The following is a 12,459-nucleotide window of genomic DNA, read 5'->3' as shown; positions in this document are numbered from 1 at the left end:
ATGGTGCTTTTGCATGCAGCGTTGTCAGGCGGTGCGGAGGAGCTATGTCCAATCGTCGCGGTGAGGCGGACGAGGGTCTCCTTGAAGGCCTTGGGCGTGCCGTCGGCACCGCTTGCCAGGAGCCCGAGCCAAGCATGACATAGTTGCTCTTCACACCGAACTTGTGCGCGCCGGCTGTGCTTACATAGTTGGACTAGGATAATTCACGCCCAATTACACATACACACATACGGATACCCGTACTGTGCCTTGTCCCGACCCATTGTGCTAGCCGCGAACCACCTGGGCCTCTTTTCTCTCTGCCTCCCTCTTCTCCACCACATCCCCCAAGCTTCCCCTCTACTCCTCCTGCTCCCACCATGGCCACGCTCAACACGTCCAGCAACGGCCCCAACATCACCCGGAGCTACCAGAATGTCGTCAATGCCCCGGCACCGTCTGGCCCCCAGGCGAGCTCGCCCACATATGCTCAATGGGCCGTCTTCACAGTAGCTGCCCCGCTTGTCAGCGCGTTCCAGCAAGATGGCGGGAAAGAGAGCGTCTTGAAGGTCCAGAGCACCGGAGGTACGTGAAATAGACACAGCATTCCCCTCGAATAGCTACATATGCACAGCAGCCAGCAAACACCCAACAGTGGAGAGCTTTCGGGCTGTAGCGAGGTGTCAGCCCAAGCTCGGGTGCCGGCACATGACAGCACAATCCTGGGAAAAGTTGAGAGGGACCAATGCTGACTTTGTACAGAGGGAGAGCTGGCCGACCTGATAGACGAATTCTCGGATGGCCGCATCCAGTTTGCTTTCGTCAAAGTCAAGGACCCCAACACGTCACTGCCTAAGAATGTCCTGATAGCTTGGGTAAGCTCCCCGCAGCAGCAGCAACAGCAACAACAGCCAGAGATGCAATACTAATTCGCAAACAGTGCGGCGAAGGTGTTCCAGAGCGGACAAAGGGTTACTTTGGCAGCCACCTTACAGTTGTCTCGAAGCTTCTACATGTACGTATTTTCAGCCCTCCCCAGTTCGCCTTCTAATTCGCACAGGGATACCACGTCCAAGTCACCGCCCGTTCCGATGCAGACCTCACCCCCGAGAGGATCGTCGAGAAAGTCGCAGATGCATCCGGTGCCAAGTACGGTGGTGCCCCCGACGTTCCTGCCTCACGCGGCCCACCTCCTGTTGCCGCGAAGAAGCCTGTCTTCACACCCACATCCATCGGAGGCGGAAACTCTGGCTTCAACCCGCTGGGCCGCTCACGTGCACCGGCGCCAAAGGGCGACGAAGATGCAGATGGCTGGGGTGCCGACGCCCCTCAGGTGTCCAGGTCTCAGCTGGAGAAGGTCGGAACCGCCTACACTCCCACAAAGGTCAACATGGCCGAGCTTACCGCAAGGAAAGACGAGTCTACTGGCTCCCAGCCCTCGCAGAGCGACCGCCCTGAAGTTGTAAAGGGCGCTTATCAGCCAGTTGGCAAAGTCGACATCGCAGCCATCCGAGCCCAGGCGCGTGATGCCAAAGACGACCGACCTACCGTTGTCAAGGGCGCATATGAGCCCGTCGGCAAGGTTGATATCGCCGCCATCCGTGCAAAGGCCCAAGCCCCGCCTCCATCCTCTGGCACACCTCCAGCTGCAACCGGAGCGTCAAACAACGAGGAGGCGGAGGAGGAGAAGCCCAAGTCACTTGCAGAGAGGTCAGCAGCCTTCACCGCCCAGGCCAAGCCCCTTACCAGCTTGCCAAAGCCAAAGGTTGCAAACAAGTTTGCAGGTGCGAGCGCATTCACTGGTACCAAGGCCCCTACTCCTGGAGGGTTCGGTGCAAAGCCCGCCCCTCCAGCACCCATTGTCGGCGCTGCGAGCAAGACATTCGCCGACGAGGGAGGAAAGACACCGGCACAGATCTGGGCCGAGAAGAAGGCGGCCCGTGGCGAATCCATTTCTTCGCCTGCCGCTGATGCTGCAAGTCGCCCAGCTCCTCTCCAGAGCCAACAAAGTGGAGGAGGTGGCTGGCAAAGTGGTTACTCTGGCAAATCATGGGCTCCTGTACAGACAACCCGAACAGGACAGTCTGCCAGCAACCTCAGTGAGCAACGCACGGGTGATGCGGCTCAACAGGAGGAGCCTGCTTCGCCCGCAGCTGGTGGTGTAAGTTCGCTCAAGGATCGCTTTTCAGGTACCGCCCCCATCATGGGAGCACCCTCTTCGCGTCCTGTACCAGAGCCACGAGCCTCCAGCCCACCACCTCTCGACACTTCTAGCAAGCCTAACGCAGGCCCAAGGGGCATTCCAATGCCGGGTCTGCCTACCCGGCCCAAGGAGCCAGAAGCAGAGGAGGAGGACGTTCCTGCAACCCAACACCAGCGTGTGCCTTCTCCACCACCCCAACCGCCTCGAAGCCCATCTCCCGAGCCTGCTGGTTCTCCAGTTCGTATTGCGATGCCTGTCGCTCGCGGACGGGAACCCGAGGAGATGGCTCCTGCCGAGGAACACGCACCACCTATGCCTGCTCGTTCACTTGATCAAGCAGCCAAGCAGCAAGCGCGCGACCTGTCTCCCGAGCCCCAAGTGGAAGCTAAGGATCCTGCTCGTGGTGCTAGTGCCGCTGTTGCGGCTGCCACTTTTGGTGCCGCCGCTGTAGGAGGTGCCGCCGTCGGCGCTGCCGTCGCTTCTGCTCAAGATGACGATCAGGGTGCAGGTGGCTCTGGCAAGCGTGCAGTCATTCAGTATGACTACGAGAAGGCCGAGGATAACGAGGTCGAGCTTCGCGAAGGCGAGTACGTCACGGATATCGATATGGTAGACGATGACTGGTGGATGGGCACCAACTCGCAAGGCGAGCGTGGTCTGTTCCCGGCCAACTATGTTGAGTTAGTGGAGGGCGACGACGATGCCGGTGCTGCACCAGCGCTGCCTACGCATCCCTCGGCGCCACAGGAGCCCGAGCCTGCCGCGGCACCACCACAGCCAGCTGGCGGTTCTGGCCCTACTGCCACTGCTCTCTACGATTATGAAGCCGCCGAGGATAACGAGCTGAGCTTCCCTGAAGGTGCCACAGTTACTGGACTGGTAAGAACATCCGTATGTCTGTCTAACCCAATGCTAATACTACTGAAGGAATTTCCGGATGAAGACTGGTGGCTCGGTAGCTACAACGGTCAATCAGGTCTCTTCCCCGCAAATTACGTTGAGCTGAACGAGTAAGCTCACTGGATCATGCGAATCTGTCTTGAGCGATATCGGAACCTAGCTTGCGTTGGTGACTTTGTTGTTGCTTCACAACACGCTCGAGTGAAGTGGTTAAAATTCCACAGGAAGAGTCTAGGTACAAAAGTTGCAAAATCCAACCCTTTCAACTCCAATCACATGTCCAGACGATTTACATTGGTAGGGCCCACACTTCCAGAGATGCACCGGGATAACTAGTATCTCCTTGTACATATCCAAAATTTCTAGAATCGAACACCAGGACCCTGATATTAGTCACCAGTGGATTAAACGTGCTCACTCGGCTCCACAATCAGTTTTGTTACTCCACTGCAGTAACTACCCAGCATTGCACATGATTCGACATTCCGAGTCTTCAGTCTACGATATCGTCTCGCATCCTGGTACTTATTGCCTGGTGTGAGATTACTTGCGGCTGCATCTCGCTAAATCTACGATGTCCACTGTTGATACCATGGTTAACCTGTGGCAACTGCCAGACAACGATAAAGACATTCGAGCTACGTATGGATTTTAATGATAGCGCGCTGGTTCTGTACCTTCGTACGACAGCCTAACCACCATCCGCGGTATAATTTTCTTTGGTGAACCGAATATGCACATGTCTCCAGTCGGCATGACTCCTATTCGTGTATAAAATGGTATATAGTACTCTTCACTTCCTGCCTTTCCACGCAACTTGCTTCGAAGCCATTGAAGTCTCAAGACGAACGCATACAACGACAAACACCTCCATATATACCGAGATATTTTCTTCACGACAATTTTGCTACGATGGCATCCTTCCTTACTACGATTAGGTCACTCTGGAGCTCCCCCAGGATGTTTCACCTAATTTCTCCCGATAGCTTACTCACTACAAGTCATCTGGTCTATATCATAGCGCTCGTCTTCAGTGTCGTTACCATTTTGTTGGCAAGAACGTCCCAGGCCGCTGAAGTCGCACATCTCAGACAGCTTCTCGACCTCACGGAAGCCAAGCATTCCTCGGTCGTAGATGATCTCAACAAAAATGCCCAAAAGGATCGCTTTGACGCCTTAACGCTTCTCCAAGTCACTAAAAAGGAACTTAAGGATACTCAAAATGCCCTCGGGCACTTACAAAGAATATCCGCCACTCACTCCGAGTTCCGCGATGCACTCGCCAACGAGCTATCACATACCCGAGCCCAGCGCAACTGGTCAACAACTGGCGTTAGAATCTCTCTGGATGCACTGGAAGAGGCGGAACGCAAAGTCGCCTCCCAGGAATTCACGGCCTGGGAGTTGCAAAACCAAATCAGGTTCAAGGCAAACGAGCTCCACGACATGACCCTTTCATTGGACAGCATTAAGAAAGAGCTGGCGCTCGCAAATACGTTTAGCCAAGAAGCGCAGGACAAGATTGACGAACAAGAGAATTTGTTGGAAGAGAGCCGGGAAACAATCCTAGGACTGTTAAACCAAATTAGGGACCATAAGATGGGATGCAGATGTGCGCATTCTACAATCGAACGCCCTAACTTGGGTGTGGATTCAGTTTTTACAGAACTCGAAAACACCAATCAAAACCTAGCTCAGGAAGCCGAGTATTGGCGTGCAATGAGCCAAAGCTGGTCAATAAATAGTGCCAACACGATTCATGCTATGGCATCCGAAATCGAGGAGGTGCGGGGGCAGCTCGCAGAGGTTAATGCTGAGAATGAGCGTCTCGCCCGAGATCTTGAGGCCTTGGTCAAGCATGTTGAGGACTTTGACGAGGGGCGCGAATTCACGACCCAGCAGGTTAGGCAGCCTGAATGGAGCGCTATTGCTTCTAATATTGACAATGAGGAGGACTGTTCTACAGATGATGTGGATATGAGCGTTACAAAGGAAGAAGAAGGAGAAGGAGAAGGAGATGATCATGACCCATCTTGGTTCCCCAACGAGGGCGGCGAATATGATGGCATGTCATACGATGCCAACAGATATAGCGGAGAAGAGTTGGAATGGTTTACTCAGCCACCGGTAGCCACCGGAAAGACTGAGCATTCTGAAGAATGGTACACAGAAGGTGCCACTCTAATCAAAGACGGAACCAAGAACGAAGATCAAGACCAGTGGATCGAAGATGCAGATACTCTTGTAAACAGTGAGGACGAGTTTGGTGGCAACAATCTGTACGAACCCTTGTATAGCGAGGAAGAAACTCTTGCAACTAGCAGGGTTGAGAGGCAGGACAAGGGCTTGGTTTCAGCGTCGGGCTGGGCTTGTAATAACTATATAGAAGGTCAATCCAATTGGTAGTACCCTTGTGTGTTTCGGCATATCGAACTTGGACGGAATCGACGCAGCATGTGATAACACTATTCACCCTTGGAGTCTCATGTGATAAAGGGTAAGCGGTAATCTTGGTGTACCTCCTCCATTGGCTGGGTGGCCGTTCGATGCAGATGTTCTTGGTTCGTCGCGTCAGCTATCCGGGCAATTGGCGGTGCAGTCGTCGAATCGATTGTCCTGACCTGAAACCTGAATGGCGTGGCACAACTATTGATGAGCGGCACAGTATGATATCACCGGCTGCGGTCGCAGGTTATTGTGGGTGAGGTTGGAGACGCAGTTGACGACGCACGACGCCAGCGACGGCGATGCGTTGTTTCTCTGTCTATAAGACATTGTAAGTTCTGAGCCATCACGATAACGTATGGCATGCTATTAATGTTGAGAGAGAGCCTGTTTTGTGCATTCAATCTGGGAATCTTGGTATTAACACAATGTACACGCTACCCAGAAAACGCCTTCGCCGCTTACAAAGATATGTCAAAAGAGAAGCATAGCCACTGAATATACATGTGCCCTCGGCATTCCATGCATCCAGTAAGCACATCAACACGCATCTACTGCTTGTCGTTTTGCGAGTAGATGAAGTTCGCAGCGACAGGCACCAGATCATTGTGTTCAGCCCATTCTCGCACGCCACCACCCTCTTTTCCAGTACCCCAGTGTTGACGATCCTTCGGCTTACTCAGATGCAGCTTGTCTGTTGTTCCGTTCTTCGGCGCAAAGACTAGGAACACGTAGCGATGCTTGCCCGTCTTTGGCGGTGGGCCTGGAGGCTTGTACTCTATCACATCCTCCGGACCGCCATCAGTTGACTCGGTCTTTTCGGCGATGCCAAACTCTGGCAGATGCAGAGTAGAGAATGTATTCGGCGCAATAGTGACGTTGGAAGCAATCCAGTGGCACATTTCGCTCCACTCTGGATTGTCGCGAGATGGCGCGTCGGGGTCTGTAAGTGTGACGATGTAGCTCATGTCGGAGATACTGTGTACCCCATCCGGACTTGTGTCATCGTGAAGGACGATGCTGGGTTGTTCTTGGAGATCTCCAGGGTCGATGGTGTTGCCCAGTTTGGCCTTGGCATCCGACCATAGGACGGAGAGTGTGAGGCTAGGCAGGAAATCGTCGATGACTGTAGGAATTACCTCTGCTTGTTGAAGTCTGTATTGTGTTAGTGGAGTGAATATAAACTCGACGGGTATCATTACTTGGTTCGGACAGCCTGGACATTCTTGGGGCCGTTGAGTAGCAATGGTCTTTGCTCGGTTGGTAGCGCGCCTGTTCCGCATAGCTGCAGCAGGCAGGTCAAGCCTATCGAAAGTTGAGAACGCATCGTGTTGGCGTCGTTTGTGAATAGCAATTGTCTTTCTATTTGAACTGTCACCTCAAGACAAGGTATTGTCGCAATTGGATGATGGATGCAGAGGCGTATCGAGGAGTGCGCTATCGCGTGAAGTAGGCCGTCAAGTGAAGGACCTCCGCCCCAGTGTTGTGCGTCATTGGTACCTCAACTGATGCATGCAGATCCACTAACGGTCTGGGCAGCTACGACGTAATTGCACGACATCAACCTTGCAACACAGCGGCTCATACAGATGTCATATAAATACATTTCTGCTAGACTGCAGTTCTACGGGTATTTGGATAGCACGCTCAAAAACAAGAGAAAAACAGAAAACCGCCTTGACAAATGCGGGTGCGATTAAATCAGCAGCCCTCAAAATGTTCACAGAGCTGCGCGTCACAAAAAGCGCTGCTGGTGGTGACAAAGCCCATGTTTTGGGCCACCTGGTATTCGGTGAGCTCCTGAGCTCCTCGGCCCGTCATTGTGCCTGTGCAGTCGCTGATTAGGACACAATCCCATCCGTAGGAGTAGGCGTCAGACACGGTACCGAACACGCATTGGTCGGTGTTGACGCCAGCGAAAAGTAGGGTTTGCTTGCCAGAAGCACGGAGGTACTCGTGGAGAGGCTCCTTCTCGGACCAGAGTCCGCTCATTTGCGTTTTGTCAAAGTACAAATCGCCAGGCTGAGCGACTGCTTTGAAAGGGTCGTAGAGTTCGGCGTTCCAAGTCCGCTTGAACAAGCACCTTCCCTGGTTGTCGGGTAGCTGGGCCCCGAGCCCGACATGCCACCCCAGAGTCTTACTGAAGCCTCGCTGAATAGCGGGTGCCATCTTCTTCAAGTCGTGGTCAGTGATTCCCCAGTTGAGCCAGGCAATTTGAATTCCTTCCTTGCGGCATCTCTCGATGACTTTCAATGTCGGTTCGACGGCGGCAATGCCTGCAGCGTGATCTCGATACAAAGGGTGAATAAAGTAGTTTTGCATGTCGACAACGATCAAGACCGCGTTGCCAGGGTCAATCATGAAGCCGGTGTGGTTGCGGCCTTCCTCATCGCACTCGAAGACCATTTTCTGCTGCGACCCCCGGGACAGGTCGAACTTCTTGGTTGCTGGTAGGTAAAGCCATTGTTCGTCTCCTCCAAACGGGATAGGGGCAGTGCAAGTAATAGTCCCCACTGTGATGTCTTTGTGCTGTTCTTCGGCGGCGGCGGTGGTGGTGGTGGTGGTGAGAACAAGGGACTCCGGGGCCATGGAGCCGTCGGAGATGATCAGGGCGATTTGGGTGAGGATTGAGAGCGGCAGAATACCCAGAATAAATTCGGAGTGGAAGATCAGTGCAGAGGTGGTGAGGAGAGTTGAGTAGATTGGAGTAATCGGCAAAGAAGGTACGTTACCTTTGTAGTCGGCGCGCGAACGCTGTTGCTTCGCGTGTTTGCGGTGAGCCTGATAACAGACCTTATCATGGTGATAGGCTTCCTTCGGGAAGGAAGCTTGGTCATGAGACAATGATTCACTCAGGGCAAGGGAAACCTATCAGCTTATGCGGAGATGTGCTTCCGTAAGGACATGGAGGCTACTTCAGCCTTTCCGGATAGCGGTAGAGCATGTCGAGGCGACCTGACGATCGCAATGGGTTCCCCAGGATACGGAGATACGAGCTGGAGATCTTCTTTAATAATTTGGTGTTGTCGCGTGTGGCCGCGTGCTGCAGAGCGATAAGGCTGGTGTACTTGATAGATAGCCGTCGCCTTACTACAAGGGAATCCCCGAGGGTCCGACAATACCCGGGCGCGATCCAGCGTACACCGTGTACGCCAGCGTGTCTGTGGAACTTTCTGAGCTACCAGAGGCAATGCGATAATACGTGGCCACACTAGGAGAGTAGAGTCCACATGTCCTCGAAGAGTTTCTACGAGATTCGTGCGGCCAGCTCTGCTACGAGGCCAGGCAGCCAGTCGTTTGTTCTGTATTGTCAAATGCTGACGGCGGGTCGCGCACCACCGGGGTGCTGCTGACGCTGCTCATGTGGCAGGAGACGTCGTCTTGTTACCCGTTTGATCGTGTGCATACTCTGCACACGGCTTGCGGCAGGCTTCCTGTGTACCATGCCCGGCCTTGGAGCCGAGCCGCATGCACGGCGTGTGGCGGCGTTCGCAGGACTCGTGACCGCCATTGTCGGGCGCAGCAGCCCCGTGTTTGCTTTGACAAAACGCGTGTGCTTGGCGACGTAGCTGAGGGTGTCTTCTCCTTTATGCCAAAGGAATGAGCAATATGGACTAAGATTAAGGAGACATGTGTATGTTGAATGTGGGGTGCATTGCCATGCTGGCCGTCACGTGCGCCATCATCAAACCTTGGAACTTCCCAAGCGAAGTGACGACGGAGCTTGCAGCAAAGGCACTCTCATCACAAGTCTCTGGACCCGACAAAGCCGCCATCAGCCACACAGTCACCTCGCCGATCCTGCATCTGCACAGTGCAGCACCTCTATTACGCCGTAGGACGACATTTGGCCCATACAGCAGTCCGCCGTCCTGTTTGGCTGTTCAACACCAACCCGGTCCCTTGACTAAGGAGCAAAGAAACCACACATAAACACCAGCGCGATGGCGTCGCTGGGCGAGGAGCTCCTCAACATTGTCAACAGGCTGCAAGATCTCGTCTTCAACACAATTGGAAATGACTCTCTAGATTTACCCCAGATTGTACGTGCGCCCCGGCCAGCGAAGAGAATGCGGTGAGCACAGAGCAGATTTTACACAGCTCTGTCGAGGTTGCTCCGAATCCTGCTAACTCGATCAGGTCGTTGTGGGATCACAATCGTCCGGAAAGTCGTCAGTGCTCGAGAACATTGTCGGCAAGGACTTCCTTCCCCGTGGCAGCGGCATCGTCACACGCCGGCCGCTCATCCTCCAGCTCATCAACCTCCCGAGCGAACGCGACGAAGACGACGACGATGAAGTCCACGTACCCCACACACCCGCAAGCGTAGCCGGCCAGCAAGAATGGGGAGAGTTTCTCCACATTCCCGGCCAGCGGTTCTACGACTTTGCCGACGTCAAGCGCGAGATCGAGAACGAAACCTCGCGAATAGCAGGAAACAACAAGGGCATCAACAGACAACCCATCAACCTGAAGATCTACTCCCCGCACGTCCTCAGCTTGACGCTCGTGGATCTGCCCGGTCTGACAAAGGTTGGTCACGGCAACTTTTTTTTCTGCCGGGAACATGGAGCTAACACTCGCAGGTGCCCATTGGCGACCAGCCCTCCGATATCGAGAAGCAGACACGAAACCTCATCACCGAGTACATTGCGAAACCAAACAGTGTCATCCTCGCTGTCTCCCCCGCCAACGTCGATCTCGTAAACTCCGAGGCTCTGAAGCTGGCCCGCCATGTCGACCCCATGGGCAAGAGGACTATTGGTGTCCTCACCAAGCTGGATCTCATGGATCACGGTACCAACGCTATGGATATTCTCTCTGGCCGCGTATACCCCCTCAAGCTCGGTTTCATTGGCATCGTCAACCGGTCACAACAAGACATCCAGGGCAACAAGTCCCTCTCTGACGCCCTGCAAGCCGAGCGAGACTTCTTCCGACACCACCCTGCGTACCGGAATATGGCAAACCGATGCGGCACCCAGCTACTCGCTAAGAGCCTCAACCAGACCCTCATGGCCCACATTCGTGATAGGTTACCAGACATCAAGGCACGCCTCAACACACTCATGGGTCAGACACAACAAGAGCTTGCAAGCTATGGTGATGTAGCCTTCACTGGCAAGGAGCACCGAGGCTCGCTCATCCTGCAACTCATGACCCGCTTTGCCTCGTCTTTCATCTCGTCTATCGACGGTACGTCTACCGAGATCTCCACCAAGGAGCTGTGTGGTGGTGCCCGCATCTACTACATCTTCAACTCTGTCTTCGGCAACTCGCTTGAGCAAGTAGACCCCACTCAAAACCTCTCTGTACTCGATATTCGGACGGCCATTCGCAACTCGACTGGCCCAAGGCCTAGTCTGTTCGTGCCTGAACTTGCCTTCGACCTCCTTGTGAAGCCCCAGATCAAGCTTCTAGAGATACCCAGCCAGCGCTGTGTGGAGCTTGTATACGAGGAACTCATCAAAATCTGCCACACCTGCGGCTCTACCGAACTGACAAGATACCCAAGGCTGCAAGGCAAGCTCATTGAAGTTGTCTCCGACCTTCTGCGAGAACAACTTGGCCCTTGCTCGGGCTACGTCGCCTCTCTCATCGACATTCAAAGGGCATACATCAACACAAACCACCCCAACTTCCTTGGAGCTGCTGCGGCCATGTCATCGGTCATCAACGACAAAGAGCAGCGGGAAAAGAAGATCGCAATGGAGGCCGAGAAGAAGAGGCGAGAACAGAGGAGGATAAAAGAACTCCAGAACGGCCAGAATGGAGAAGGATCCGAGGAGGGCGAAGGCGGCGAGGGAGCCACACTGAAGGCTCTTCCTCTTCGAAAACACCAGTCACAAACTAGCCGCAGCATGTCGCCTGCTGTCGGGCGGATGACGAATGGCTCTCAGAGCACCACAGCAGCGCTTAACAACCGCAACCGGTCACCTCCAGGTACCGCACGCGACAGCTTCCTGAACTACTTTTTCAGCAAAGACAGCAACAACGCATACGCCAACCCACAACAGGCAGCACAAGCAGCGCTCGACAACCGGCCGGGCAGCCGACACGTGAGCCAAAATAGCGAGCCAAGCTTTGCGCAGAGCATCCGGAGAGGAGACAACAAGCAGCCTGCCCACGTGTTGGCAATGATGCCACCAGACACGGACGACTATGATGCGCCATTGAGTGCCGCCATGAGCGGACCTCCCCGAAGTCCAAGTGTGGGACCCGATAACTTCGAAGGTGGCTTTGTAAGTATCTCAAACCAAGACGACCCAGAGCAAATGCTAACGTCTGACAGCCATCAAACCCCGAGCAAGCCCCTGCCCTTACGGAACGCGAGGCCCTCGAGACTGAGCTCATCCGCAGACTCATTTCGTCATACTTCAACATTGTCCGGGAGACAGTCGCTGATCAGGTCCCCAAGGCCATTATGCATCTTCTCGTCAACCACTCGAAAGACGTTGTACAGAACAGGCTCGTCTCAACGCTGTACAAGGAGGACCTGTTCCAGGAGCTCCTGTACGAGGACGACACCATCAAGGCCGAGCGCGAGAAGTGCGAGAAGCTGCTCAAGACATACAAGGAGGCAGCCAAGATTGTCGGCGAGGTTCTGTAAGAGAAGTGTTTTTGGATAATGAAACGAATCATTACGGGTTCCTTGTAGGTTTTGAAAATGTGCGATTATACAGCCTTCGCCCCGCACCCGATTGGTATTACAGGGTCATGTTGACAGTCGGGCTGGGGCGAAGGCTGATGAAGCGTATGGAGGCGGCTAAGCCTCGAGTTACTATTGACCTTGGCCGCTTCTCAGCGCTTTTCATTTCTACTCTTCTGTTGCCCTTGTTGATTCCCAAGGGCTGCAGGGCGTTTTTCGAGGCTCCGCTTTTCATCCTTGCTTTGCGCGTTCCGATGGTCTGTGTAGCATAGTGCCTGCCCAT

General features: G+C 54.1%; 5 protein-coding genes across 5 annotated transcripts; 3 read left to right on the top strand and 2 right to left on the bottom strand.

Annotated features, from left to right (window-relative positions):
* Positions 1-359: 359 nt before the first annotated feature.
* Positions 360-3,196, top strand: ACET3X_006784 (uncharacterized protein; the record flags this gene model as incomplete). Its single annotated transcript, XM_069452952.1, has 5 exons — positions 360-564; positions 742-854; positions 920-994; positions 1,040-3,061; positions 3,110-3,196. The coding sequence occupies 5 exons, from the start codon at positions 360-362 to the stop codon at positions 3,194-3,196; spliced, it is 2,502 nt and encodes an 833-aa protein (XP_069305552.1).
* An 846-nt stretch (positions 3,197-4,042) lies between these two features.
* ACET3X_006783 (uncharacterized protein) lies at positions 4,043-5,488 on the top strand (the record flags this gene model as incomplete). Its single annotated transcript, XM_069452951.1, has 1 exon — positions 4,043-5,488. The coding sequence occupies one exon, from the start codon at positions 4,043-4,045 to the stop codon at positions 5,486-5,488; it is 1,446 nt and encodes a 481-aa protein (XP_069305551.1).
* Positions 5,489-6,078: 590 nt separating this feature from the next.
* Positions 6,079-6,854, bottom strand: ACET3X_006782 (uncharacterized protein; the record flags this gene model as incomplete). The annotated part of the gene is made up of 2 exons (XM_069452950.1): positions 6,079-6,682; positions 6,730-6,854. 2 exons carry the CDS (start codon positions 6,852-6,854, stop codon positions 6,079-6,081), a joined length of 729 nt encoding a protein of 242 aa, XP_069305550.1.
* Positions 6,855-7,228: 374 nt separating this feature from the next.
* Positions 7,229-8,116, bottom strand: ACET3X_006781 (uncharacterized protein; the record flags this gene model as incomplete). The annotated part of the gene is made up of 1 exon (XM_069452949.1): positions 7,229-8,116. The coding sequence occupies one exon, from the start codon at positions 8,114-8,116 to the stop codon at positions 7,229-7,231; it is 888 nt and encodes a 295-aa protein (XP_069305549.1).
* A 1,355-nt stretch (positions 8,117-9,471) lies between these two features.
* Positions 9,472-12,137, top strand: ACET3X_006780 (uncharacterized protein; the record flags this gene model as incomplete). The annotated part of the gene is made up of 4 exons (XM_069452948.1): positions 9,472-9,570; positions 9,668-10,060; positions 10,114-11,769; positions 11,820-12,137. The coding sequence occupies 4 exons, from the start codon at positions 9,472-9,474 to the stop codon at positions 12,135-12,137; spliced, it is 2,466 nt and encodes an 821-aa protein (XP_069305548.1).
* Positions 12,138-12,459: the final 322 nt, after the last annotated feature.

The sequence above is a fragment of the Alternaria dauci genome, chromosome 6 (genome assembly GCF_042100115.1).
Source record: "Alternaria dauci strain A2016 chromosome 6, whole genome shotgun sequence".
Classification (NCBI taxonomy): Eukaryota; Fungi; Ascomycota; class Dothideomycetes; order Pleosporales; family Pleosporaceae; genus Alternaria; species Alternaria dauci.
The sequence above is the reverse complement of the archived record's forward strand: the minus strand, read 5'-3'. Positions and strand labels throughout refer to the sequence as shown.